The sequence below is a fragment of the Salmo salar genome, chromosome ssa09 (genome assembly GCF_905237065.1).
Source record: "Salmo salar chromosome ssa09, Ssal_v3.1, whole genome shotgun sequence".
Classification (NCBI taxonomy): domain Eukaryota; kingdom Metazoa; phylum Chordata; class Actinopteri; order Salmoniformes; family Salmonidae; genus Salmo; species Salmo salar.
Genome location: NC_059450.1, coordinates 145,804,175 through 145,831,549, shown reverse-complemented (window position 1 = coordinate 145,831,549; position 27,375 = coordinate 145,804,175). Strand labels below are relative to the sequence as shown.

At 43.1% G+C, this 27,375-nt stretch overlaps 2 protein-coding genes across 4 annotated transcripts; one reads left to right on the top strand and one right to left on the bottom strand.

Moving 5' to 3' along the window:
- Nucleotides 1-254: 254 nt before the first annotated feature.
- msantd4 (Myb/SANT-like DNA-binding domain containing 4 with coiled-coils) lies at nt 255-7,484 on the bottom strand. 2 transcript variants are annotated; one of them, XM_014215185.2, is made up of 4 exons: nt 7,277-7,484; nt 6,130-6,710; nt 5,149-5,418; nt 255-2,180 (listed from the first exon to the last, which is right to left on the bottom strand). In XM_014215185.2, the coding sequence occupies exons 2-4, from the start codon at nt 6,463-6,465 to the stop codon at nt 1,449-1,451; spliced, it is 1,338 nt and encodes a 445-aa protein (XP_014070660.1). In that variant the 5' UTR covers nt 6,466-6,710; nt 7,277-7,484; the 3' UTR covers nt 255-1,448. The 2 variants fall into 2 exon arrangements, with proteins under 2 accessions (XP_014070660.1, XP_045580723.1); XM_045724767.1 differs by having other exon boundaries at nt 6,130-6,446; nt 7,277-7,380.
- On the top strand, nt 7,423-19,101 carry aasdhppt (aminoadipate-semialdehyde dehydrogenase-phosphopantetheinyl transferase). 2 transcript variants are annotated; one of them, XM_014215186.2, is made up of 7 exons: nt 7,423-7,889; nt 8,495-8,726; nt 9,572-9,693; nt 12,063-12,224; nt 18,208-18,287; nt 18,402-18,573; nt 18,730-19,101. In XM_014215186.2, exons 1-7 carry the CDS (start codon nt 7,746-7,748, stop codon nt 18,772-18,774), a joined length of 957 nt encoding a protein of 318 aa, XP_014070661.1. In that variant the 5' UTR covers nt 7,423-7,745; the 3' UTR covers nt 18,775-19,101. The 2 variants fall into 2 exon arrangements, with proteins under 2 accessions (XP_014070661.1, XP_014070663.1); XM_014215188.2 differs by having other exon boundaries at nt 7,426-7,889; nt 18,208-18,276.
- Nucleotides 19,102-27,375: the final 8,274 nt, after the last annotated feature.

Sequence of the window (27,375 nt, the reverse complement as noted above, 5' to 3'; positions counted from 1 at the left end):
TACTTTTGTTGCAAACATTTCTAAAAACCTGTTTGCCCTTTGTCATTAGGGGGTATTGTGTAGATTGATGAGGAAAAACATTTATTCCATCCATTTTATAATAAGACTAACATAACAAAATGTGGAAAAAGGGGGGTCTGAAAACTTTCCAAATGCACTGTATACATCAGGTTATTTAAGTGTGAATGTGGGGGGGGGGGGGGGGTTACACCATATGTATTCAAAAAAAGGCAGAATAAAGTAAAAACACCCTATTCATGTATATCCTTTATTGTGAGTCAAGGCAATGCAGAAGACATACTCCATCTCTTTTTTTTTTTTACTTTTTAAATAGTTACTCAACTCTTTCCTCGGACGACAGGTGAACCAGCAGATATATTCAACTACAGGGCTACTATAGAACACCACACAAAACATTTCATCATAGTACCAAACCACACCCACTATCAAAATAAAACAATTATAAAAGACTTGGGTTTGGAAAAATAAAGACATCTGTAAGGCCTGATATGACACTGGTTGGAAAACAGTCACACATTGAGCATTTTGTGCTTTGAGTTTACAGCTATTCTACATGATGTCCACTTCCTATGCAGTACATGGATGGTACTACTGAGCTACACACAACTTTACCAGGGACAAAACCGTTTCTCCCAGTACACAACCACTCACTTTATACAAAACACACATTGTACAGACAGATTATCTTTGTTAAAATTAACCACTCTTTTGAATTGAAAGAATCCCTGTTAATGCAAGTCCACAGACATAACAGAATGATTGGCAGGGAGATTTGTTTTATGTGATTGGACGAGGCTACTGAGTTTGAGTGGCAGTTTCAGTCTTGATCCCGCCTCTACAGGAAATACTGGATAAAATCCTGTCATCAACCTGGAGTTGGATGATGACACCCTGCTGCTGATCTAAGGTCAGTTTGGTTGAGCTGTGCACCTCATTTCAACCATTGTGGATCAGACTGAACTGTAACAAGCAATTGGAGCTGTCAGAAACAGACAGGAGAGGGAGGAGAGAGCCTCACTGGACCATGGAGGTGACTGCTCATACAGGCTCGTAGCTGGTCCGCCTACACTGAGATAACAACCCCCCCCTCCTCGTTTGCTCTTCTTCCAGGCACTTCTCTCATAGATATCCTTTAATGCTCACCACATATGCTACTTCTAAGGTTTACTATGTACATCTCTCTCTCTCTCTCTCAATTACCTCGTGCCCCTGCATATCGACTTGGTACCTGTACCCCTTGTATATAGCCAAGTTGTCGTTACTCATTGTGTATCTATTATTATGTGTTTTACTTTTCTATTTTCTTTCTTGCTGCATTGGAGGGAAGGGCCCCTAAGCATTTCACTGTTTGTCTACACCTGTTGTTTACCAAGCATGTGACAAATACAATTTGATGCTATCCTTCCTCTCTCCTTCCTCCTGCTCCCTCAGCGACCCTGATCCTGGTGAAGCTGTATTCTCTCCTTCTCCACCTCTAGTCTCTCCCGCTCTATCTGCAGTCGTCCAGACTCAAACTTAAAGAACTGCAGCCTCTCTTTCTCTAACTGCAGTCGTTCCTTCTCCAGCCTCAGTCTCTCACCCTCCAGATCCATCATAGAAAGCCAGGGTTTATTCTCATTTCTCTCATTCTGTCCATCCACAGCACAGGAAGAGGTGGTGGTAGGGGTGGAGGAAGAGGGAGGGCTTTGCTGGGGGGGAGCTGTGGCCCGTTCTGATTGGTTCATGAGCAACACCCGAAGTCGCTCTTTCTCCAGCTGCAATCTCTCTTTCTCCAGCTGCAATCTCTCTTTCTCCACATCCGACTGACTCAGTCTTTCCTTCTCCAGTAGGAGTCGCTCTCTCTCCACCGCTAGCCGCTCCGTTTCCACAGCCAGACGCTGCTTCTCGAGCTCCACGCGCTGCTTCTCCAAGGCAACCAGAAGTCCCGCACTCTCGTGATTGGCCAGTCCTAAGCCAGCAAAGCCCAGTCCACCCAGGCTGGTCGATGAGAGGTCCCGATTCATTGAGGCTGCCGCCCCCTTTGATGCGCTGAGCATTCCGAACTCATCAATGTGTGAAAAGACTTCAGGGATACGTCCATCTCGCTCTCCCATGTCGGGTAGGAGGGAGGGGAAACAATCATCATCCTCTACCTCACCCTCACCACTATCACCCTCCAGCTGACAGAGACAGATATACTGATTAATATCATACGCACACTGGTGATGCACAGGTCAGCAGTTTGTTCACCCGCAATTGCTAATAACCCATTCACCACTGCCCAACTATGTGACAGTAAAAATCTGAGGCCCACATCCGACCCTAACCCACAATATAGAAAATGTGCTGTACAGACGCAAAGATCCGCCACTTATAAGTGATGACATTTTAGTAGGCTATTTGTTAGTCAAGAATACCCATACTAACATGCTGTATACAATTAGTTCATTTTAGTATACTGTAAACAAACAGTATACTGTATCCTTTCATTTGAGCGTACTAGCTCGTCGCCCGTCTACCGGAAGTTGATGCTGTTGCTACGCAACCTCTTGCTAGCTAGTTAGCATAACAAATTACTAGTTAGATGTTCTTAAATTCAATCTGGAGTGCGCTTGGAAATTCAGAGCGTTGTAAGATTGTCAGTTTGTAAATTCAGAGCGTGTCGCTCTCGGAGCGACTGGACACTGGACGCTCGGGCCAAGGAGTAGGGTTGATTTGAGCGTTCTGACCTTACAACGGCAGTCAAGCACCCAAGCTAATGTTGGCTAGCTACTTCCATACACAAATGAGACCACTCTGACCATTTCTCGCCCTAGCAGAGATGGTTAGGCAGTTTTCAAGTTATCCAGAGCGTTGGTGACTAACTGTGCTACTGACAACTTAATTATGCTTTTTGCTGACACCGGCCATATTCAACGGGTATTGAGCGTTCGTAAATTAATTATTCTCAGACGAGTGCTAGGAAATCGAAGTTGATAGCCAGAGCGAATTTACGAAAGCACCCTAATGTCCATTGAGAACGCACTAAGACTATACCATATAGCTAAGCTAAAAATGACGGGAATAATCAAGTCAATGTTGGGTAGTTAGTTAGATAGCATGTTTGATGTATAATCTAGCTAGCTAGCTAACAACATACCGGTACATACTGCTGTAATGGAATGCTATGTGGTTTGTAAGGACAGCGTAGATAACGAATTGTCAGCTAATATAACGTGCAGTGTAACTTATTTGAAAAGTCATTACTTTATAACATTCACTAATTATGACAAATGTTGAGCAAAGCAATACATTTGTATCCGCTCTCGTACTTCGGCTGCATATTTTCCGCCATTTTCTTCAAATCTGAAAACGATGTGAAGCCACGCCCATTTCCTGAATTGCATTATGGGCCCGAAAGTACAGAAATAGTGTCCCGTGTGTATACTTCATATTTTGCCGAATTTAGTACAACATCTGGGAACTTGGCATACTAACTATATCTATACTATGACCAATAACCATACTATATACTCAATTCACGTCACAAAAACTCAGCAAAAAAAGAAAACTGCCCTTTTTCAGGACCCTGTCATTCAAAGATAATTCATAAAAATCTAAATGACTTCACAGATCTTCACTGTAAAGGGTTTAAACACTGTTTCCCATGCTTGTTCAATGAACCATAAACAATTAATGTGGAATGGTCGTTAAGACAATAACAGCTTACAGACAGTAGTCAAATTAAGGTAACAGTTATGAAAATTTAGGACACTAAAGAGGCCTTTCTACTGACTCTGGAAAACACCAAAAGAAAGATGCCCAGGGTCCCCGCTTATCTTCGTGGCATGCGGCAAGGAGGCATGAGGACTGCAGACGTGGCCAGGGTAATACATTGCAATGTCCGTACTGTGAGACGCCTAAGATAGGGAGACAGGACGGACAGCTAATCGTCCTCGCAGTGGCAGACCACGTGTAACACCTGCACAGGATTGGTACAGGATGGCAACAACAACTGCCAGAGTTACAACAGGAACACACAATCCCCCCATCAGTGCTCAGACTGTCCGCAATAGGCTGAGAGAGGCTGGACTGAGGGCTTGTAGGCCTGTTGTAAGGCAGGTCCTCACCAGACATCACCGGCAACAACGCCGCCTATGTATCGTTGAAGGAATGAGCGTTACACCGAGGCCTGTACTCTGGAGCGGGATCGATTTGGAGGTGGAGGGTCCGTCATGGTCTGGGGCGGTGTGTGTCATCATCGGACTGAGCATGTTTTCTTGCAGGCAATATCAACAGCGTTACAGGGCTTCCCTGTAACATCATCCTCCTCCCTCATGTGGTACCCTTCCTGCAGGCTCATCCTGACATGACCCTCCAGCATGACAATGCCACCAGTCATACTGCTCGTTCTGTGCGTGATTTCCTGAAAGACAGGAATGTCAGTGTTCTGCCATGGCCAGCAAAGAGCCTGGCTCGCAAGCCCATTGAGCACGTCTGGGACCTGTTGGATCGGAGGGTGAGGGCTAGGGCCATTCCCCCCAGAAATATCCAGGAACTTGCAGGTGCCTTGGTGGAAGAGTGGGGTAACATCGCACAGCAAGAACTGGCAAATCTGGTCCAGTCCATGAGGAGATGCACTGCAGTACTTAATGCAGCTGGTGGCCACACCAGAAACTGACTGTTACTTTTGACCCCCCCCTTTGTTCAGGGACACATTATTACATTTCTGTTAGTCACATGTCTATGGAACTTATTCAGTTTGTCTCCGTTGTTGAATCTTGTTATGTTCATACAAATATTTACACATGTTAAGTTTGCTGAAAATAAACACAGTTGATAGTGAGAGGATGTTTTTTTTTTGCTGAGTTTAGTACAGTTAGTATGAGTATTCGAACACAGCCCTTGTCTTTCTTGCTTCAGTGGATTGATGTTAACTTTTTCTGCCCAAGTTCCCAAAATCATTTGGCAATTGACGTGTATTTGGCATTCCACAGTTAGGAACTAAAGCTTAGGCTACGCACTAACACCAGATAAAAATAAACACAAATGTAGCATATGGATATCGATTGCGCAATAATTCTACAATTATGAATTTTTGTTATGCATCATGTTCCCTTTATTCAACTCACAAATCAATAACGCACACACAAACACATGGATCCTCACCCTGTATCCATTGGCCTCCTCCTCCAACTTAACCCCCGTAGACATCGCGTGTCCGCTAGGCTCTCCAAGATCCGCCAGGTCCTGCCAGTCACACTGGGACTCCTTGGGAAAGCCAGAGAGGTCGAGTGACTGGTCCCCTGAACCCAGTGAGGCGTCGTGTTCAGGGGAGGACGGATCATACTCTGCCTTCAGCCCTGTGGAGAGAGACAGCTCAGCACGGAGCTGCTTCCTCTTCATTAGCGACCGCCAGTCCAGGTAACGCCGCTTCACCTGGAACCACACACACAGCCATTACAAACAGTGGTGATGTCACAACTCAAAATGCTTCCGGAAGTTTAGGTAAAATCGGCACTGAGAAGTGGCAGCCCAAAGGAACTCCTTCCAGTGAATCGGGGTGAATTAAACTATTGAAATGCGGCCCTTATATGTAGGATACAAACTCTTTTCAGTGTTGCGTTTGAGGCCACCTAAAGTGAGGGCAAATAGACAGAGCCACTACAAATGATCACTAACCCAAACAAGTCTATAATAAATAAAAAGAATAAATAAAAAGAATAAATATGTTCCAACTTCCCCTGGTCTCCTGACAGTATATGATTAAAGTAGAAAGCCCAAGTTTCAGTAGGCGATAAGATATGAATGTGACATAAAAGGAGTGAGGATATTTGGGCTTGCGAAGCAGTTTTATGCACTGACAATGGGAGCTGATAATTATGAGTTTTTTACACCACTTGTCTCTGGAAGAAATGATGAATCCTCATTGTCCAAGACCAAGTCAAGATGGAGTACAAATGTATCCGATACGAGACACTCAATGTGGTCTAGAGATCAGACTCGAGTGCCACAAAACTCTTTTAGAACATCATTTGTCACTATGGAAGCCCCCTCCACACACACACACACACACACACACACACACACACACACACACACACACACACACACACACACACACACACACACACACACACACACACACACCTCTGAAGCTGTGCGTAGTTCACCCTCTCCCAGTGCGTTGACGCCTCCTGCTACCTCCTCCCAGGCTCGTCTCTTCAACTCGTTGATGGCGGTGTTCTGCTGGCGGGAGAACAGCACGTCTCGTCGCTTATGGATCTCCCGGATCAGCGTCTGCGTCTCACGAACGCTGTAGTTACTCTTCCGCTTCCTCTTCAGGTGTTTCATTTGCAGGAAATCCAGCCTGGCGGTCAGGAGAGGTGCGCACACAGATGGCGAGAGAGAGAGATCAAGGAGGGATGGAGATAGCGATGGAGAGACAGAAGTCTTAGAGAGGGACTCTGAAATGGAGAGGGACATAATTGGGCAGAAGCATAGAGAAGTGTGAAAGAGGGAGGGATGAAAGGGGGGAGATACAGAGAGAGGTGGAGAGAGCAGTCAGGCTGTAGATCGCTGGATGAAGGACTGCTGTTGAGAAGAATCCCACTGTCCTGCCTCAGGTGACACACTCCCTTAGTTCACTCAAAGGTCACACAGAATAGGTAAGTGCTACAGCAGATGTGTTCTCAGGCAACCAGAGCACCAGGACAGGGCTCAGCTTCCTCCTGAAAGACGAACACAGGAGCACAGTGACCAGAGAACGATTAGTTGATTCAAACTAGTGGTAAACTTATCTTCAATAGAACTCAAAACGGGGCTGTTCGTCATCTGTCACAGGACAAGTGAATGCTTTGACAGACCCAAGACTGCATGTGTAAGAAGACTGCTGTGTATTTTACCTGCTGAGTATCGCAAAAGCAAAGATTTGCTTGCAGGCAACCATAATTTCAAACCATGCCACAACCTTGGTTCTTTTTCATTTATTTGGGCCCACGATTGACGATGGGGGAACAGATAGCAATCATATCTGTCTCTCTATTTTCTGAGGTGAGACGGGGATCAGGATAGGTTCCAGTTTGGACTATGTAAAAACTCAGTGCAGTGCTTTGCATTACGCTTTTTGTGAAACGCATCAGCTAGCTTGGTAATGTAGCATAATCGGCGGTGTTTGTGGAACCGATAGCTAGCTAGCACACCAGCACGTTTGCACCGTAAAAACTCAAATCCCCACATATCCTTTTTATTGAGCCAACATGGTAATGCTATTTATGATCATCGTAAAATAACTCACCTTATCAATCGTAGAGAATAAATCAGATGCTCATCAACGCCAGAATCGGAAAGACACCTTTTGGCGACGCACCATAAACATCCTTCCCATTGGTCCCCTCGTTGCCACGCCCACCTTTGACGTGTCACGTCGCACCAGTTTTTCCGGGTGTAGGTCCGCCGCCGTGTTGTTATAACTATAACATGTTCTTATAGCGGGTTTTCCGTCGTGTTGTTATAGCATGTTCTTAAAGAGAAGCAAACACTATAGTTCAGGAGGTGACACTTAGCAACTTCTCATGCGTTACTAGCTATGTTTTTTGGTTTGCGGCATTTGTAGTGTCTAAAATACCGACACACTTACCTCACAGCTAACAGTTAGCTAGCTAATCCACAAATGCGGTCAGTGTTATCCAGCTGCAATACGAGAGGTAACGTTAGCTTAAAGCGCAACGTCGGTCTACCCGTTCTTAGCTCTGAAACTGGCCGTTATGGTAGGCGTCCGCTGGGCGTTCCGGTGTGGTTCGTGGACGCCGACCCGGTCGGAGTGGCTGTTGGCGGCCCGGTGTGTGCAGCGCGAAGAGAAAGAGCGAATCGGACAGTTCATGTTTGCCAAGGATGCCAAATCAGCCATGGTACTTTGACTGTGTTATTCTGATAGAAAGTAATCACTGTGCCATGTTCTCCCTTGATGATCAAATAGCAATTTCCACGTTCTAGGTGTTTGTCACTTCCCAGCAGATACACACCTGATTATGCTAATTATCAGGCCTTGGTTAACCATGTCAGGTAAGGCTGAGACTGGGACACAAGGCTCAAAAGTACGTTGAATTGGTGGGAAACAGCCAACTGGGAGGTGTGATCATTGTCATGAGGAGATGGAGGTAGTGGAACATGTTCTATTTCCATTAAATATGGGAGGGAAAGGGAGCGATTTGTTACTAGATTTGAGGAGTAATGGGGTTGAAGAGAAAAGATTAAGTGAACTACGAAGGAAATCTCCTGGGCATCTAGTATTTAATTTGTTTACTTAGGGAGATGAGAATATTGGGTAGGATTTAGACCTTCCCCTGTCTCTGGACCACACTCCAGTCCAGTTGGTGGCGGTAATGCACCTTAAAGTTGGTTGCCAACCGCCAAAACAATCCACAGAAGAAGATGATGCTTCAGAGTTACTGTTCACTGGAGAGAGGAGAGGCAGCACCCTTATTGATGCTCTCCTTTTCCCCTGCTCTTCCAGGCTGGCAGGTTGTTGTTGAGGAGGTTGGTGTGTGACAGGATGGGTGTTCCCTGGGCTGATATCCGCTTGGAGCGTTCTCCCAGAGGAAAGCCCTACCTGGCCAACCCAGCCTGCTCCAGCCCTGAATCCGTGGGCTGGAGTTTTAACATCTCCCATCAGGGTGACTACGCTGTGCTGGCTGCAGAGCAGGGGCTGCAGGTCGGGGTGGACGTGATGAAGACCACCATGCCAGGTGTGTGTGTGTGTCTGCACATTCCTTAGTGCTTTGATGTGTCAGTTTCATTAAATAAACAGCCTTGAGAAGAGCTCACTCTGGCAGTAAACTGTCTTACTACATCCTGAACCCTTCTCTCTCTCTCTCTCTCTCTCTCTCTCTCCTGTTTTGTGTGAGAGAGAAGTAACCCTTCAATCCTGTCTTAACTCCCCTGCCTGAGTCTCCCTCTTTCACCCTTCTCACCACATCTCATTTGGCGACCTCCTCTCCAAGCCTTCAGGATGCTAATCTGCTAACCCAGTCCTGTCACTCACCCAGACCTTCTCCCAAATCCCTCTTTAAATAGGCCTAGACCTCTTCATCTGAAAGGGTTGAACGTTCTACGTAGCCTCATTCCCTAAGGATAGCAATACCTTAAAGCACATACTTATCTTCCACATTGCCCCCCAGGGAGAATAGCTAGCTAGGCCCTTTATTAAACCTTATAGATGGGCTGTCATTCACAAATCCCTAAATCCATTTTACAAAGTTATCTAAAGGAAGTTTGCTGCAGTTCCTTTCTTTACCACATGATGCCACTGTTGTCTTTCATATTCCCTGAGAGTGATTTGGCAGTGCTCTATCACAGCGATCTCCTGCCGATTCCCATTCCATCTATATTTAAAGATGGTTGGAGGAGAGAAAGTGATGATCCCAAACAAAGTAGGAGAGTGTGTGTTGCTTTTCTCTCAATTTTCAACCTCTTCTCCCTCAACTGTTTCCTTATTGTCAGAGCTCAAACCCATAGGTTTGTGTTTATTTTCTTATTAATGTTTTCCCTGCACCCCCCCTCTCTTTCCCTCCCTCCCTCCCTCTGTCTCCAGGTAGCAGTTCTGTGCCAGAGTTTTTCCGTATCATGACGAGGCAGTTTACTGATTATGAGTGGAGTGTTATCCGCAGAGCAGGGTCGGAATGGGAGCAACTGACCATGTTCTACAGACACTGGGTAACCATCACTCTCACGTCCATGGTGATATACGATACGCACGCTAGACGTGCACACTGAGTCATATACATTACATGCAGCCCCCCCCCATTAATTGAGCTGCTCAGTCTAGTAGTTGTCAGATTGAGAGAGCGGCACAAGGACATTAAGTACTGACATCATTGCCGTTGACTAATCTTAATGCTTTCCCGTTGCCATAGTGACTTGCCTTGTAATTGTGTTACTGTGGCTTGCCCTCGTGTAACAAGGTTTGTTTGACTTCAGAGACACATCCACACACACCATGATCATCACACACAGAACCCTGTGTCAATGCCTGGGACAGGGAAAGTGTTCAACCTGTGATGATTTTGATGATTGTGATTGCCTTATGGGTACACCAATGGTTGTTCGCCATTTAAAATGATTATTGTGTACAGGCAGTGCCTTCAGAAAGTATTCACACCCCTTGACTTATTACACATTTTGTTACAGCCTGAATTCAAAGTGGATTAAATAGTTTTTTTCCCCTCACACATCTACACACAGTACCCCCCCCCCCATATAATGAAAAAGTGAAAACAACATGTTTTTAGAAGTGTTAGCATATTTATTGAAAATGAAATGCAAAAATATCTCATTTACATAAGTAGTCACACCCCTGAGCCAATACAACTTAGAATCCCCTTTTGTGTCTTTCTGGGTAAGTCTCAAAGAGCTTTGCACACCTGGATTTTTCAAGCTCTGTCAAGTTGGTTGTTGATCATTGCTAGACAGCCATTTTCAGTTCTTGCCATAGATTTTCAAGCAGATTTAAGTCACAACTGTAACTAGGCCAACTAGGAACATTCAGTATCGTCTTGGTGAGCAACTTCAGTGTACATTTAGCCTTGTTTTAGGTTTTTGTCCTGCTGAAAGGTGAATTTGTCTCCAGTGTCTATTGGAAAGCAGACAACCAGATTTTCCTATAGGATGTTGCCTGTGCTTAGCTCTATGACATTTTATTTTTATCCCCCCCAAAAAGTCCATAGTCCATGTCGATGACAAACATACTCATAACATGATGCGGCCACCACTATGCTTGAAAATATGAGTGCTACTCATTGTGTTGTTGGATTTGCCCCAAACATCATGCTTTGTATTCAGGACGTGAAGTTAATTTCTTTTGCCACATTTTACGCAGTTTTACTTTAGTGCCTTTAGTGAATTTTTATTCATTCTGTACAGGCTTTCATCTTTTCACTTTGTCAATTAGGTTAGTATTGTGGAGTAACTCCAATGTTGTTGAGCCATCTTCAGTTTTCTCCTATAACAGCCATTAAACTCCAACTGTTTTAGTCACCGTTGGCCTCATAATGAAATCCCTGAGCGGTTTCCTTCCTCTTCGGCAACTGAGTTAGGAAGGTTGCCTGTATCTTTTTAATGACTGGGTGTATTGGTACACCATCCAAAGTGTAATTAATAACTTCACCATGCTCAAAGGGATATTCAGTGTCTCCTTTTTTGTTTTGTTTACCCATCACCAATAGGTGCCCTTCTTTGCGAGTCATTGGGAAACCTCCCTGGTCTTTGTGGTTGAATCAGTGTTTGAAATTCATAGTGAGTAGACTTATGTGACTTGTTAAGCAAATTTTGTACCCCTGAACTTATTTAGGTTTGCCATAACAAACGGTTTGAATACTTATTGACTTGACATTTAAAGCTTTTCATTTTTTATTATTTTAAAAACATAATTCCACTTTGACATTATGGGTTATTGTGTGTAGGCCAGTGACACAATCTCAATTTAATCCAGTTATATTCAGGCTTTAGCGCAAACATTTTTGGAAAAAGTCAAGGGGTGTGAGTACTTTCTGAAGGCATTAAATGATTAAGCAATAAGGCCTGAGAATGTGTGGTATATGGCCAATATACCTTGGCTAAGGACTGTTCATGGGGCGGCAGGTAGCCTAGTGGTTAGAGCGTTGGACTAGTAACCGAAAGGTTGCAAGGTCATCTCGGGGATTCGATAAGGTTAAAATCCACTGTTCTTAGGCCGTCATTGAAAATAAGAATTTGTTCTTAACTGACTAGCCTAGTTAAATAAAGGTAAAATAATCACAACGTAACGTGGAGTGCCTGGACACAGCCCTTAGTATATTGGCAATATACCACAAACCCCCAGGTGCCTTATTGCTATTATAAAGTGGTTACTAATGGACATTTGAGCAGTAAAAATGTTTTGTCATACCCGTGGTATACCACGGCTGTCAGCCAATCAGCATTCAGGGCTCGAACCAACCAGTTTCTAATCTCACTTGTACACAATAAGAGCACTTTAACTGTATTCTTTTTACACTACTCTTCATCTGATATTTTTGTGGCTCTGGTTATCTTTCCTGTTCGTCAAGGTGTTGAAGGAAAGTTTCATAAAGGCGATTGGCACAGGGCTGGCCTTTAATCTACAGAGGGCAGAGTTTCACCTGTCACCTGAGCCAATTGCAGACGGAAAGGTGTGTCGCCGGACCACAATGCACCTGGATGAGGAAGAAGAGGAGGTCTGGACCTTCGAGGTGAGTAGGGTCCAGTGGAGGGAAGGAGAAAGGAGCAGGAAGAGTAAAGAAAGTTCAAGAGTGTCCAACCATCTCCCGCCTGTTTCTGTGTGTCCAACCATCTCCCGCCTGTTTCTGTGTGTCCAGCCATCTCCTGCCTGTTTCTGTGTGTCCAGCCATCTCCTGCCTGTTTCTGTGTGTCCAGCCATCTCCCGCCTGTTTCTGTGTGTTTTACACATTGTCACAGATTGTTGAGAAATGGACACTATTTTCTTGTTGTGGCTAATGTTAGCTAGGTTAGGGGTTAAGGTTAGGTATGAGGGGTAGGGTTAGCTAACATGCTAGCTAAGAAGTTAAAAAGTAGCAAGTTGTTGCTAAGATGCTAAAGTTGGCCATCATTTGATTCAAACACGCAACGTTTGGGTTGCTTGACCTTTGGGTTATACGCTTACCCATCCTCCCCGCTTGATTCTGTCTTTAATAACCTACTGCCTTCATCAGTGATTGAACTGCACGGTATACAAAATCGTGTGGTGAACATGAACATTTGTAAAATGTGTCACGAATTTCGCATTAGTCTATTTCACTGTAATTTGTGATAGTGGGTTGATGTATTACAGACACGCTAAGCAGCAGGTGGTTTATAGTAATCTTTTTGGCAGCAGCTCAAATGCCGTTCCAATTCCACTAACAGCAGCTTAGCAGGGCCTCTTTAGCAGCTGTAGCTCACTCTATCCCATTTCAATTTAATCAGTTAGCTTTAACGTTACCCACTAAAACGAATCTACCCTGCTCCAATTTAATCAGTTAGCTTTAACGTTACCCACTAAAACTAATGCTACCCTGCTTCAATTTAATCAGTTAGCTTTAACGTTACCCACTAAAACTAATGCTACCCTGCTCCAATTTAATCATTTAGCTTTAACGTTACCCACTAAAGCTATTGCTATCCTTATTGCATTTCAGAGCCACTAACGACAGATTAGCAATGTCTTGTTAGCGGCTATCTCTTTATGATTGCTATCTTAGCATACGCACAAACATGTACTCTGGCCCTCTGTCTCGTTGTCTTTGAATTCTTCAACAATGTAACCTTGAAAGAATTTGTGAAGTACTTTTCTAGGAAATACTGTGGACCTTTAACCAGGGTGCTCTCAGTATCTCTCACACCAAGCCTTTAGAGTTGTAAAAAGTGACCTCTTTATTTAGTCTCCTTTCCTCATCTCCCTCCTTTCATCCACACTAGTCTGAAGAAATACTGTATGTCAGGAGAAAGCAGTATTGTGGAAACCTATTGGGTGGGTTGGATCTCTCCTTTAAAGCTGAAAATAATTAATGGTCCATCACAGAATCCGCTCTGTCCTCTCGGACTGGTTTGTCAGGTTAATGGTGTTTCTGTTGTGACACTTCTGCCACCAGAGAATAGCAACAAAGCTACAGTATTGATCGCCAGATCAGGGACAGTACAGCTGTGCTGTAGATCTGCTTCAGAGATGTTTTCTAAATGGAAGCGGGAGGGAAGGATGGACGGAGGCAGTTAGGGAGCTAGGGAGGACTGGGAGAAAACGAACTGCCTAATTTTGGGAGCACCAGAGAGAGAAGGTTTCAGTACTGGAGCACCGGAGAGACGAGGTTTCAGTACTGGAGCACCGGAGAGGCGAGGTTTCAGTACTGGAGCACCGGAGAGGCGAGGTTTCAGTACTGGAGCACCGGAGAGGCGAGGTTTCAGTACTGGAGCACCGGAGAGGCGAGGTTTCAGTACTGGAGCACCGGAGAGGCGAGGTTTCAGTACTGGAGCACCGGAGAGGCGAGGTTTCAGTACTGGAACCAAGGGATTAAAATCATCACGTTTGGACCTTTCGCTGTTGGCTGGGTCAAGTGCACACACACACACACACCTTTTGCCTGAGTGAGCAAGAGAAGAGATCATGTCCTTGTCTCCCCCCCCTCCTCTCTCTCTGTCATATTGATCAGAGTAATGAGAAACAACTAGGATGCTAGACTTCACATCTGATAAGGTCTGCAGAATTAATGTTTCTTCTAGATAGTCTGAAAACTCTGCAGAAACACTTGTCTCTCTCACACACACACACATTCAGCATCACAGCACCACCTGTTAAGATACATACAGTACCAGTCAAAGGTTTGGACACACCTACTCATTCCAGGGTTTTTCTTTATTTTTACTATTTTCTAACATTGTAGAATAATAGTGAAGACTTCAACTATGAAATAACACGCATTGAATCATGAAGTAACCAACAAAGTGTTAAACACAATCAAAATATATTTGAAATTCTTCACGTAATCTACCCTTTGCCCTTTGACTGCTTTGCACACTCTTGGCATCCTCTTAACTAGGTAGTCACCTGGAATGCATTTCAATTAACAGGTGTGCCTTGTTAATTTGTGGAATTTCTTTCCTCAATGCGTTTGAGTCAATCATTTGTGTTGTGACTGGTATACAGAAGATGGCCCTATTTGGGAAAAGACCAAGTCCATGTTATGGCAGGAACAGCTCAAATAAGCAAAGAGAAATGACAGTCCATCATTACTTTAAGACATGAAGGTCAGTCAACCTGGAAAACTTTGAAAAGTTTCAAGTACAGTCGCAAAAACCATCAAGCGCTGTGATGAAACTGGCTCTCATGAGGACCGGCACAGGAAAGGAAGACCCAGAGTTACCTCTGCTGCAGAGGATAAGTTCATTAGAGTTAACTGCAGCCCAAATTAATGCTTCACAGAGTTCAAGTTACACACATCTCAACATCAACTGATCAGAGGAGGCCGTGTGAATCAGGCCTTCATGGTCAAATTGCTACAAAGAAACCACCACTAAAGGACAATAAGAAGAAGAGACTTGCTTGGGCCAAGAAACATGAGCAATTGACATTAGACCCGGTAGAAATCTGTCCTTTGGTCTTAAGAGTCCAAATTTGAGATTTTTGGTTCTAACCGCCGTGTCTTTGTAAGATGCAGAGTAGGTGAATGGATGATCTCCGCGTGTGTGGTTCCCACTGTGAAGCATGGAGAAAGAGGTGTGAGGGTGTTGGGGTGTTTTGCTGGTGACACTGACAGCGCTTTTATTTAGAATTCAAGGCACACTTAACCAGCATGGCTGCAGCGATACGCCATCCCTTCTGGTTTGCACTTAGTGGGGCTATCATTTTTTTTTCAACAGGACAATGACCCAACACACCTTCAGGCTGTGTAAGGGCTATTTGACCAAGAAGGAGAGTGGAGTGCTGCATCAGATGACCTGGCCTCTACAATCACCCGACCTCAACCAAATTCAGATGGCTTTGGATGAGTTGGACCGCAGAGTGAAGGAAAAGCAGCCAACAAGTGCTCAGCAAATGTGGGAACTCCTTCAAGACTGTTGGAAAAGCATTCCAGGTGAAGCTGGTGGAGAGAATGCAAACAGTTTGCAAAGCTGTCGTCAAGGCAAAGGATGGCTACTTTGAAGAATTTCAAATATAAAATATATTTTATAGTTTGATTACTACATGATTCCATATGTGTTTCATAGTTATGTCTTCATTTTTATTCTACAATGTAGAAAATAGTAAAAATAAAGAAAAACCATTGAATGAGTGGGTGTGTCCAAACTTTTGACTGGTACTGTTTGTATGCATGTGTACACACACTCAATTAACATACAGATGAGGCAAGCAGCAGTGCTGACCTGGTGTCCTCTGAGCGCTGCGTATTGATTGGCTGGCTTAATGAGGTGGCAGCCAAGGTCTTTCCACTTCCTGGTGACCCTGTGTAATGTCACGACCCCACTGTATTGTAATGAGATCATGACATTTGGTAGTGAGGGAATTAACAAGAAGACTCATGTACACAGAAACACACACAGGGTTCTTTACAACTCATACATGTACAGTCGTGGCCAAAAGTTTTGAGAATGACAAAAATATTAATTTTCACAAAGTTTGCTGCTTCAGTGTCTTTAGATATTTTTTGTCAGATGTTACTATGGAACACTGAAGTATAATTACAAATATTTCATAAGTGTCAAAGGCTTTTATTGACAATTACATGAAGTTGATGCAAAGAGTCAATATTTGCAGTGTTGACCCTTCTTTTTCAAGACCTCTGCAATCTGCCTTGGCATGCTGTCAGTTAACTTCTGGGCCACATTCTGACTGATGGCAGCCCATTCTTGCATAATCAATGCTTGGAGTTTGTCCACCCGCCTCTTGAGGATTGACCACAAGTTCTCAATGGGATTAAGGTTTGGGGAGTTTCCTGGCCATGGACCCAAAATATCGATGTTTTGTTCCCCGAGCCACTTAGTTATCACTTTTGCCTTATGGCAAGGTGCTCCATCATGCTGGAAAAGGCATTGTTCGTCACCAAACTGTTCCTGGATGGTTGGGAGAAGTTGCTCTCTGAGGATGTGTTGGTGCCATTCTTTTTTCATGGCTGTTCTTAGGCAAAATTGTGAGTGAGCCCACTCCCTTGGCTGAGAAGCAACCCCAAACATGAATGGTCTCAGGATGCTTTACTGTTGGCATGACACAGGACTGATGGTAGCGCTCACCTTGTCTTCTCCGGACAAGCTTTTTTCCGGATGCCCCAAACAATCGGAAAGGGGATTCATCAGAGAAAATGACTTTACCCCAGTCCTCAGCAGTCCAATCCCTGTACCTTTTGCAGAATATCAGTCTGTCCCTGATGTTTTTCCTGGAGAGAAGTGGCTTCTTTGCTGCCCTTCTTGACACCAGGCCATTCTCCAAAAGTCTTCGCCTCACTGTGCGTGCAGATGCACTCACACCTGCCTGCTGCCACTACTGAGCAAGCTCTGTACTGGTGGTGCCCCGATCCTGCAGCTGAATCAACTTTAGGAGACGGTCCTGGCGCATGCTTGACATGATGTCAGCTGGTCCTTTTGTGGCAGGTCTGAAATGCAGTGGAATGTCTTTTTTGAGATTCAGTTCATTTTCATGGCAAAGAGGGATTTTGCAATTAATTGCAATTCATCTGATCACTCTTCATAACATTCTGGAGTATATGCAAATTGCCATCATTCAAACTGAGGCAGCAGATTTTGTGAAAATTAATATTTGTGTAATTCTCAAAACTTTTGGCCACGACTCTACACACACACTGTCACAATTATTTCACCGCAGTAGGGGATACAGCACCCCTGTCTGCCCCACAACCGTTATTGTTTTTGTTTGGTTGACAATGATGTCTGGGGGAGAAAAAGTATTTGTTTTCAGTAACTTCTTTGTAGTATCGCAAACAGATGTTGCAGGGAGTCATCCTTCTATAAAGAACATGAGATACAGATGGAGGATCTTAATTTGATCCAGTTTGCTCCTGCAAGAAAATAATCCTGCAGCAACAGGAAATGTGGATTATAATTAATGGACATTTTAGCAGTGGTTGATACATTTTTCGAAAGGGAAAATTTAAAGTCTAAAATTTCAAAGTGCAAATTACAAACTTCAGAAGTCTTTATAAGCCACAAATGCACTACATATTTTAAATGTCCTACATTGCAGGAAAGTTCTCATGCTACAGGGTGATTAAATGTTAGATCCTACATCTGTAACCTCCCTCCCTTTAAAAAGTAAAGGAGTGAGGCTATTTTCTCCTTCCCCTCTGTCTCCCCGGGGCGAGGCGTCCATTACTCCTGGAAAGCCAGGCAGTGAGATGGAGATTGCTTGTCTGGGATGTACACAACTCCCCCGAATGGGCCTATGATTAGGGCCAACTGTGTGGAATGAAAGAGAGAGAGAGAGGGAAACCGGGATGATGAACAGCCAGTATTAGGACACTGATGTGTTAGAACGGGGAGAGGTGTGTGTGTGTGTGTGTGTGTGTGTGTGTGTGTGTGGCCGGCTGCATGCGTGATCCTTTCAGTAAACGAGAGCTATTTGTCACCTTAACCACTCATATAAGTCAACACCTACAAACAGAATGAGGTTATATGTTGTGTGTATTTCATGTAAACGTGTGTGTTTCTTTAACTGCTCCTGTCCTCCTTCAGGAGACTGTATTGGGTAAGGACCACCATGTTGCTGTGGCACTGAGGCCCAGGCATACAGTCAGATCTGTGGTGAGTCATAGGTGTGTGTGAGAGAGAGAGAGGGAGGGAGGGAGGGAATATAAGTGAGCCTGTGTGTGTGTTTTTATTTTCAGCACAATGAAGTAGATTTCTAACCTCTCCTTCTTTTTCCTCAGCCTGCCCCTCCCCCTGCCATCACCTATCCTCCCCCCTCCTTCACCTTCCTCTCCTTCAGTGACCTCATCAGCATGGCCACACCCCTCTTTGAAGAAGACTCCGCCTACTGGGAGAACTTCCAGAAAAAGGCTGAAGCCCCGGAAAGACAGAGACTCACAGCTACAGTATGAGGTAGACAGGTTAGGGTAGGACTGTGGGTAGAGTAATCTGATCCTAGATCTGTGGTTAGTGGCGACGTGTACCTGACTGTGGATAAAAAATTGTAGGAGTGAGGTGGAGTGGTCAAAGGGCAGACAGGTGATGTCACTCCTGTTGATCTCCATGCAGGACCGTACAGGAAGAGTTGGTGAACACCAGGGTTGGTGTGACTGAGGCATCTGGAGGAGCTGGCCACTCTGACAACAAATCAGGCTTAAGCATTGAAATAATGTTGGTCCTCAGACCCACCCAGGGTCAATTTGTTAATCAAATGCCAGTGATGAAAAGAGTTCCATGACTGCAAATTGCTCTTAATCATGGTATTGGATGATAATAAAGCAACCACAGTAATACTATGTAAGGTGTGTGTGTGTGTGGGGGGGGGGGTGGTATTGATTTTGTAGGTTGCAATCACCTGAATTGATTGTGGTCATCTGTCATTACTACAGTGTTGTTGACCAACCTCCCTATAATGTGATTAAAGGTTTGTATGGCTTCTTATCATAGGCTTTGTTGACATTCCATATTCATTCATGTTCATTTTAGTGACCCTGTATGACTCAGTTGGTTGAGAATGGTGCTTTCACCGCCAGGGTTGTGGGTTCGATTCTCAGGGCCACCTATATGTAAAGTCGCTTTGGATAAAACGTCTGCTAAATGGCATGTATACAGTACAAAAATATACAGGACCACTTAATTTTGGACACACCTACTCATTCCAGGGTTTTTCTTGGTTTTTAATATTTTCTACATTGTAGAATAATAATGAAGACATCAAAACTATTAAATAATAACACATGGAATCATGTAGTAACCAAAAAAAAGTGTTAAACAAATCAAAATATATTTGAGATTCTTCAAAGTAGCCACCCTTTGCCTCTATTACAGCTTTGCATGCTCTTGGCATTCTATCAGCCAGCTTCACCTGCAATGCTTTTCCAACACTAGGCATTCTATCAGCCAGCTTCACCTGGAATGCTTTTCCAACACTAGGCATTCTATCAGCCAGCTTCACGTCCACTGGCTTTGAGCATGTGATGTGTACTCTTTATAGCTCTCCCACTTCTCTTCCCTGCTATCCCTCTCATCTTTCCTCTTTTTCCCCATGCCTCACCCTCTCTATCTCTCTCTCCCTTACTCTCTCTCTCCATCTGGCTGTGCGTCTATTTTGGTCAGAGACATTTAGTGGGCCAATAGAAGCTTGTGTTTGGAAGACAGCAGGGCTTTTAACAGAGCAGGCAGACTTCAATTTAAGGGGCTTTATTGGCATGGGAAACATATGTTTACATTGCCAAAGCAAGTGAAGTAGATAATAAACAAAAGAGAAATAAACAATACAAATTAACAGTAAACATTACACTTACAAAAGTTCCAAAAGAATAAAGACATTACAAATGTCATTATGTGCAAATAGTGAAAGTACAAACGGGAAAATAAATCAACATAAATATGGGTTGTATTTACAATGGTGTTTGTTCTTTACTGGTTGCCCTTTTCTTGTGGCAACAGGTCACACATTTTTCTCTCTTTCAAATCAAAGTGTATTTGTCACATGCGCCGAATACAATAGGTGTAGATGTTACAGTGAAATGCTTACTACAAGCCATGAACCAACAATGCAGTTTTAAGAAAAAAAAGAAATTAAAGTAACAAATAATTCAAGAGCAGCAGTAAAATAACAATAGCGAGGCTATATACAGGGGGTACCGGTTAGTCGATGTAATTGTGGTAATTTGTACATGTAGGTAGAGTTGTTAAAGTGACTATGCATAGATAATAACAGAGAGTAGCAGTAGCATAAAAAAGTGGGAGCAATGCAAATAGTCTGCGTAGCCATTTGATTATATGTTCAGGAGTCTTATGGCTTGGTGGTAGAAGCTGTTTAGAAGCCTTTTGGACCTAGACTTTGCCTTCCGGTACCGCTTGCCGTGCGGTAGCAGAGAAAACAGTCTATGACTTGGGTGGCTGGAGTATTTGACAATTTTTAGGGCCTTCCTCTGACACCGCCTGGTATAGAGGTCCTGGATGGCAGGAAGCTTGACCCCAGTGACGCACTAGCCTCTGTCGTGCCTTGTGGTCGGAGGCCGATCAGTTGCAATACCAGACAGTGATGCAACCCGTCAGTATGCTCTCGATGGTGCAGCTGTAGAAGGCCCTAAAAATTGTCTCTCCCTCTCTCTCAATTCAAAGGGCTTTATTGGCATGGGAAACAGATTTTCCAAAGGAAGTGAAATAGAAAATTAACAAAAGTGAAAAACAATTTTTAAAAACTAACAGTAAACATTTCACTCACAAAAGTTCCAAAGGAATAGAGACATTTCAAATGTAATATTATGGCTATAAACAGTGTTTGTAATGATTTGCAAATAGTTAAGCAAAAATAAATTAACATAAATATGGGTTGTATTTACAATGGTGTTTGTTCTTCACTGGTTGCCCTTTTTCTGTGGCAACAGGTCACACATCTTGCTGCTGTGATGGCACACTGTGGTATTTCACCAAGTAGATATGGGAGTTTATCAAAATTGGATTTGTTTTCGAATTCTTTGTGTCTGTGTACTCTGAGGGAAATATCTGTCTCTAATATGGTCTTACATTTGGCATGAGGTTAGGAAGTGCAGCTCAGTTTCCACCTCATCGTCCTGTGGCGTTCTGCATTAGCATCGAATAGCCACCGTGATATGCAACTTTTCAGGGAAGTTAGGAACAAATATACACAGGCAGTTAGAAAAGCTAAGGCTAGCTTTTTCAAACAGAAATTTGCATCCTGTAGTACTAACTCAAAAAAGTTCTGGGACACTGTAAAGTCCATGAAGAATAAGAGCACCTCCTCCCAGCTGCCCACTGCTCTGAGGCTAGGAAACACTGTTACCACCGATAAATCCACTATAATTGAGAATTTCAATAAGCATTTCTCTACGGCTGGCCATGCTTTCCACCTGGCTACCACTACCCCGGTCAACTGCCCGGCACCCTCCACAGCAACCCGTCAAAGCCCCCACCATTTCTCCTTCACCCAAATCCAGATAGCTGATGTTCTGAAAGAGCTGCAAAATCTGGACCCATACAAATCAGCCGGGCTAGACAATCTGGACCCTCTCTTTCTAAAATTATCTGCCGAAATTGTTGCAACTCCTATTACTAGCCTGTTCAACCTCTCTTTCGTATCGTCTGAGATTCCCAAAGATTGGAAAGCTGCTGCGGTCATCCCCCTCTTCATTTACATTTACATTTAAGTCACTCTTTTAAGTCACTCTTCAAAGGGTGTGACACCCAAACTGCTACAGACCTATATCTATCCTACCCTGTCTTTCTAAGGTCTTCGAAAGCCAAGTTAACAAACAGATTACCAACCATTTCGAATCTGGTTTCAGAGCTGGTCATGGGTCCACCTCAGCCACGCTCAAGGTCCTAAACAACATCATAACCGCCATCGATAAGAAACATTACTGTGCAGCCGTATTCATCGACCTGGCCAAGGCTTTCGAATCTGTCAATCACCACCACTTATTGGCAGGCTCGACAGCCTTGGTTTCTCAAATTATTGCCTCTCCTGGTTTACCAACTACTTCTCTGATAGAGTTCAGTGTGTCAAATCGGAGGGCCTGTTGTCCGGACCTCTGGCTGTCTCTATGGGTGTGCCACAGGGTTCAATTCTCGGGCCGCAGTTTCTAAAACTGTTTGAATGATGTTTGTGAGTATAACAGAACTCATATGGCAGGCAAAAACCTGAGAAAAATCAAACCAGGATGTGGGAAATCTGATGCTTGGAGTCTTTTTAAGTCATTGCTTATCTAACACACAGTGACTTAGGGTTCATTTTGCACTTCCTAAGGCTTCCACTAGATGTTAACAGTCTTTAGAACCTTGTTTCAGGCTTTTGCAGTGAACAGAGAGTGAACAAGAAGGCCGGGAAGTTGGTGACTCAGAAAATGACATGAGTTCATTGGCGCGCATTCACATGATGAGGTAGCTGTGTTCCATAACATTTTTCAAGACATTGGAATCGTCCGGGTGGAATATTATTGAAGTTTTATGTTAAAAAAGCCCTAAAGATTGATGCTATACAACGTTTGACATGTTTCTACGAACGTAAATAGAACTTTGTTTGACTTTTCGTCGTGAAATTTCGGCGCGCTTCCTACATTTGGAGTAGCTTACTGAACGCGCAAACAACAAGGAGGTATTTGGACATAAATTATGGACTTTATCGAACAAAACAACATTTATTGTGGACCTGGGATACCTGGAAGTGCCTTCTGATGAAGATCATCAAAGGTATGTGAATATTTATAATGCTATTTATGATTTTAGATGACTACAAAATGGCGGGTATCTGTATTGCCTGATGTATTTTTCTGAGCGCTGTACTCAGATTATTGCAGTGTGCTTTCCCTGTGAAGCTTTTTTTAAATCTGTCAAAGCGGTTGCAATAAGGAGATGTTTATCTATAATTCTTTGAATAACAGTTTAATATTTTATCAACGTTTATGATGAGTATTTTTGTAAATTGTTGTGCTGATTCACCGGCAGTTTTGGAGGCAAAATATTTTCTGAACATCATGCGCCAATGTAAAATGGGGTTTTTGGATATAAATATGAACTTTATCGAGCAAAACATACATGTATTGTGTAACATTGAGTCCTATGAGTGCCATCTGATGAAGATCATCAAAGGTTAATGAATATTTTAGCTGTATTTTTGGTTTTTGTGATGCATGTCCTTGCTTGGAAAATGGCTGCGTGGTTTTTCTTGTGAAGTTTATGTCCTAACATAATCTAATTTTATGTTTTCGCCGTAAAGCCTTTTTGAAATCGGGACAATGTGGTTAGATTAACGAGAAGTTTATCTTTAAAATGGTGTAAAATAGTTGATTGTTTGAGAAAATGAAATTATGAGATTTTTGCTGTTTTGTATTTCGCGCCATGCTATTTCACTGGCTGTTGAATAGTGTCTCCCGCAGGTGGGACGGTCACGTCCCACCTAGCCCATAGAAGTTAACCTCAACAGCCAGTGGAACAGCGTGGCACGAAATACAAAAACCTCAAAAATGCAATAATTTCAATTTTTCAAACATACAACTATTTTACTCCATTTTAAAGATAAGACTCTCGTTAATCTAACCACATTGTCCGATTTCAAAAAGGCTTTACAGCGAAAGCAAAACATTAGATTATGTTAGGAGAGTACATAGCCCAAAATAATCACACAGCCATTTTCAAGCAAGCATATATGTCACAGAAACCCAAAACACAGCTAAATGAAGCACTAACCTTTGATGATCTTCATCGGATGACACTCCTAGGACATTATGTTATACAATACATGCATGTTTTGTTCAATCAAGTTCATATTTATATCAAAAAACAGCTTTTTACATTGGCGTGTGATGTTCAGAAAATGTATCCCCACCGAAATCTTACGGTGAATTTACTAAATTACTCATCATAAACGTTGACAAAATACATAAGAATTATTTTAAGAATTATAGATACAGAACTCCTTTATGCAATCGCTATGTCAGATTTTAAAATAGCTTTTCGGCGAAAGCACATTTTGCAATATTCTGAGTACATAGCTCAGCCATCACGGCTAGCTATTTTGACACCCGCCAACTTCGGGGCACACTAAACTCAGAATTAGTATTAGAAAAATGGTATTACCTTTGCTGATCTTCATCAGAATGCACTCCCAGGACTGCTACTTCCACAAGAAATGTTGTTTTTGTTCCAAATAATCCATAGTTATGTCCAAATACCTCTGTTTTGTTTGTGCGTTCAGGTCACTATCCAAAGGGTAACGCGCGAGCGCATTTCGAGACAAAAAATTCAAAATGTTCCATTACCGTACTTAGAAGCATGTCAAACGCTGTTTAAAATCAATTTCTATGGTATTTTTCTCGTAAAATTGCGATAATACTCCAACCGGACAATAGTGTATTCATTCAAAGAAGAAAAGAGAAAACAGCGTGGTCTCGTGGCCGCGCATATCCAATCTCTTTGTCACCAGGCAGACCACTGAGAAACTGAGCTACTATACTCTGCCCAGAGACAAGAGACGCCTCAATCCGCTTTCTGAAGGCTTTAGAGAGCCAATGGAAGCCTTAGAAAGTGCTACGTAACCCCAGAGATACTGTAGTTTCGATAGAGAATCAAAATAATAACTACAAATTCTCAGACAGGCCACTTCCTGCTTGGAATTTTCTCCGGTTTTTGCCTGCCATATGAGTTCTGTTATACTCACAGAATCACATTCAAACACTTTTAGAAACCTCAGAGTGTTTTCTATCCAAATCGACTAATAATATGCATATTCTCGTTTCTGGGCAAGAGTAGTAACTAGTTTAAATCGGGTACGTTTTTTATCCGGCCGTGAAAATACTGCCCCCTAGCCCAGACAGGTTAACTAACCTCCAGACGAGCTTCAATGCCAAAGAACTCTACTTCCGTGGCCTCAACTGCTCTTAAATGCAAGTAAAACTAAATGCATGCTATTCAATCGATCACTGCCCGCACCTGCTCGCCCGTCCAGCATCACTACTCTGTACGGCTCTGACTTAGAATACGTGTACAACTACAAATACCTGGGTGTCTGGTTAGACTGTAAACTCTCCTTCCAGACTCACATTAAGCATCTCCAATCCAAAATTAAATCTAGAATCGGCTTCCTATATCGCAACAAAGCATCCTTCACAAATGCTGCCAAACATACCCTCGTAAAACTGACCATCCTACTGATCCTCGACTTCGGTGATGTCATCTATAAAATAGCCTCCAACACTCTACTCAACAAACTGGATGCAGTCTATCACAGTGCCATCCGTTTTGTCACCAAAGCCCCATACGCTACCCACCACTGCGTCCTGTACACTCTCGTTGGTTGGCCCCCGCTTCATACTCGTCGCCAAACCCACTGGCTACAGGTTATTAAAATGCAAATCAATTTATAACATTTTTGACATGCGTTTTTCTGGATATTTTTGTTGTTATTCTGTCTCTCATTGTTCAAATAAACCTACCATTAAAATTATAGACTGATCCTTTCTTTGTCAGTGGGCAAACGTACAAAATCAGCAGGGGATCAAATACTTTTTTCACCCACTGTACCTACCTCATCCCCATACTGTATTTATTTATTTATCTTGCTCCTTTTCACCCCAGTATCTCTACTTGCACATTCATCTTCTGCACATCTACCGTTCCTGTGTTTAATTGCTATATTGTAATTACTTATTTATTGCCTATTTATTGCCTTAACTTAACTAATTTGCACTCACTGTATATAGACTTTTTGTTTTCTTTTGTTCTACTGTATTATTGACTGTATGTTTTGTTTATTCCATGTGTAACTCTGTGTTGTTGTATGTGTCGATTTGCTTTGCTTTATCTTGGCCAGGTCGCAGTTGCAAATGAGAACTTGTTCTCAACTAGCCTACTTGGTTAAATAAAGGTGAAATAATTTTTTTAAATAAAAAAATCTATGGGCAGTGTGCACATAGCCTGTCTTCTCTTGAGAACCAGGTCTGGTTTCAGCGGTCTTTCTCAATAGCAAGGCTATGCACACTGAGTCTGTCCATAGTCAAAGCTTTCCTTCATTTTGGGTCAGTCACAGTGGTCAGGTAGTCTGCAACTGTGTACTCTCTTTTTAGTGTCAAATTTGCTCAGTTTGTTTTGTTAATTCTTTCAAATGTGTCAAGTAATTTTATTTTTGTTTTCTAATGATTTGGTTAGGTCTAATTGTGTTGCTGTCCTGGGGCTCTGTGGGGTGTGTTTGTGTTTGTGAACAGAGCCCCAGGACCAGCTTGCTTAGGGGACTCTTCTCCAGGTTCGTCTCTATGTAGGTGATGGCTTTGGGAATCGCTTATTTTTAGGTGGTTGTAGAATTTTAACAGCTCTTTTCTGGATTTTTATCATTAGCGGGTATCGGCCTAATTCTGCTCTGCGTGCATTATTTGGTCTTTTACGTTTTACACAAAGGATATTTTTGCAGAATTCTACATGCAATCTCAATTTGGTGTTTGTCCCATTTTGTGAAATCTTTGTTGGTGAGCGGCGCCCAGACCTCACAACCATAAAGGGCAATGTGTTCTATAACTGATTCAAGTGTTTTTTTGCCAGATCCTAATTGGTATGTGAAATGTTATGTTCCTTTTGATGGCATAGAAGGCCCTTCTTGCCTTGTCTCTCAGATTGTTCACAGCCATGTGGAAGTTACCTGTGGCGCTGATGTTTAGGCTGAGGTATGTATAGTTTTTTGTGTGCTCTAGGGCAATGGTGTCTAGATGGAATTTGTATCTGTGGTCCTGGCAACTGGACCTTTTTTGGAACACCATTATTTAGTTCTTACTGAGATTTACTGTCAGGGCCCAGGTCTGACAGAATCTGTGCAGAAGATCTAGGTGCTGCTGTAGGCCCTCCTTGGTTGGGGACAAGCACCAGATCATCAGCAAACAGTAGACATTTGACTTCAGATTCTAGTAGGGTGAGGCCAGTTGCTGCAGACTGTTTTTGTGCCCTTGCCAATTCGTTGATATATATGTTGAAGAAGGTGGGGTTAAAGCTGCATCCCTGTCTCACACCCCGGCCCTGTGGAAAGAAATCTGTGTTTTTTTTGCCAATTTTAACCGCACACTTGTTGTTTGTGTACATGGGTTTTATAATGTTTTTCCCCAACACCGCTTTCCATCAATTTGTTTAGCAGACCCTCATGCCAAATTGATTCAAAAGCTTTTTTGAAATCAACAAAGCATGAGAAGTCTTTGCCTTTGTTTTGGT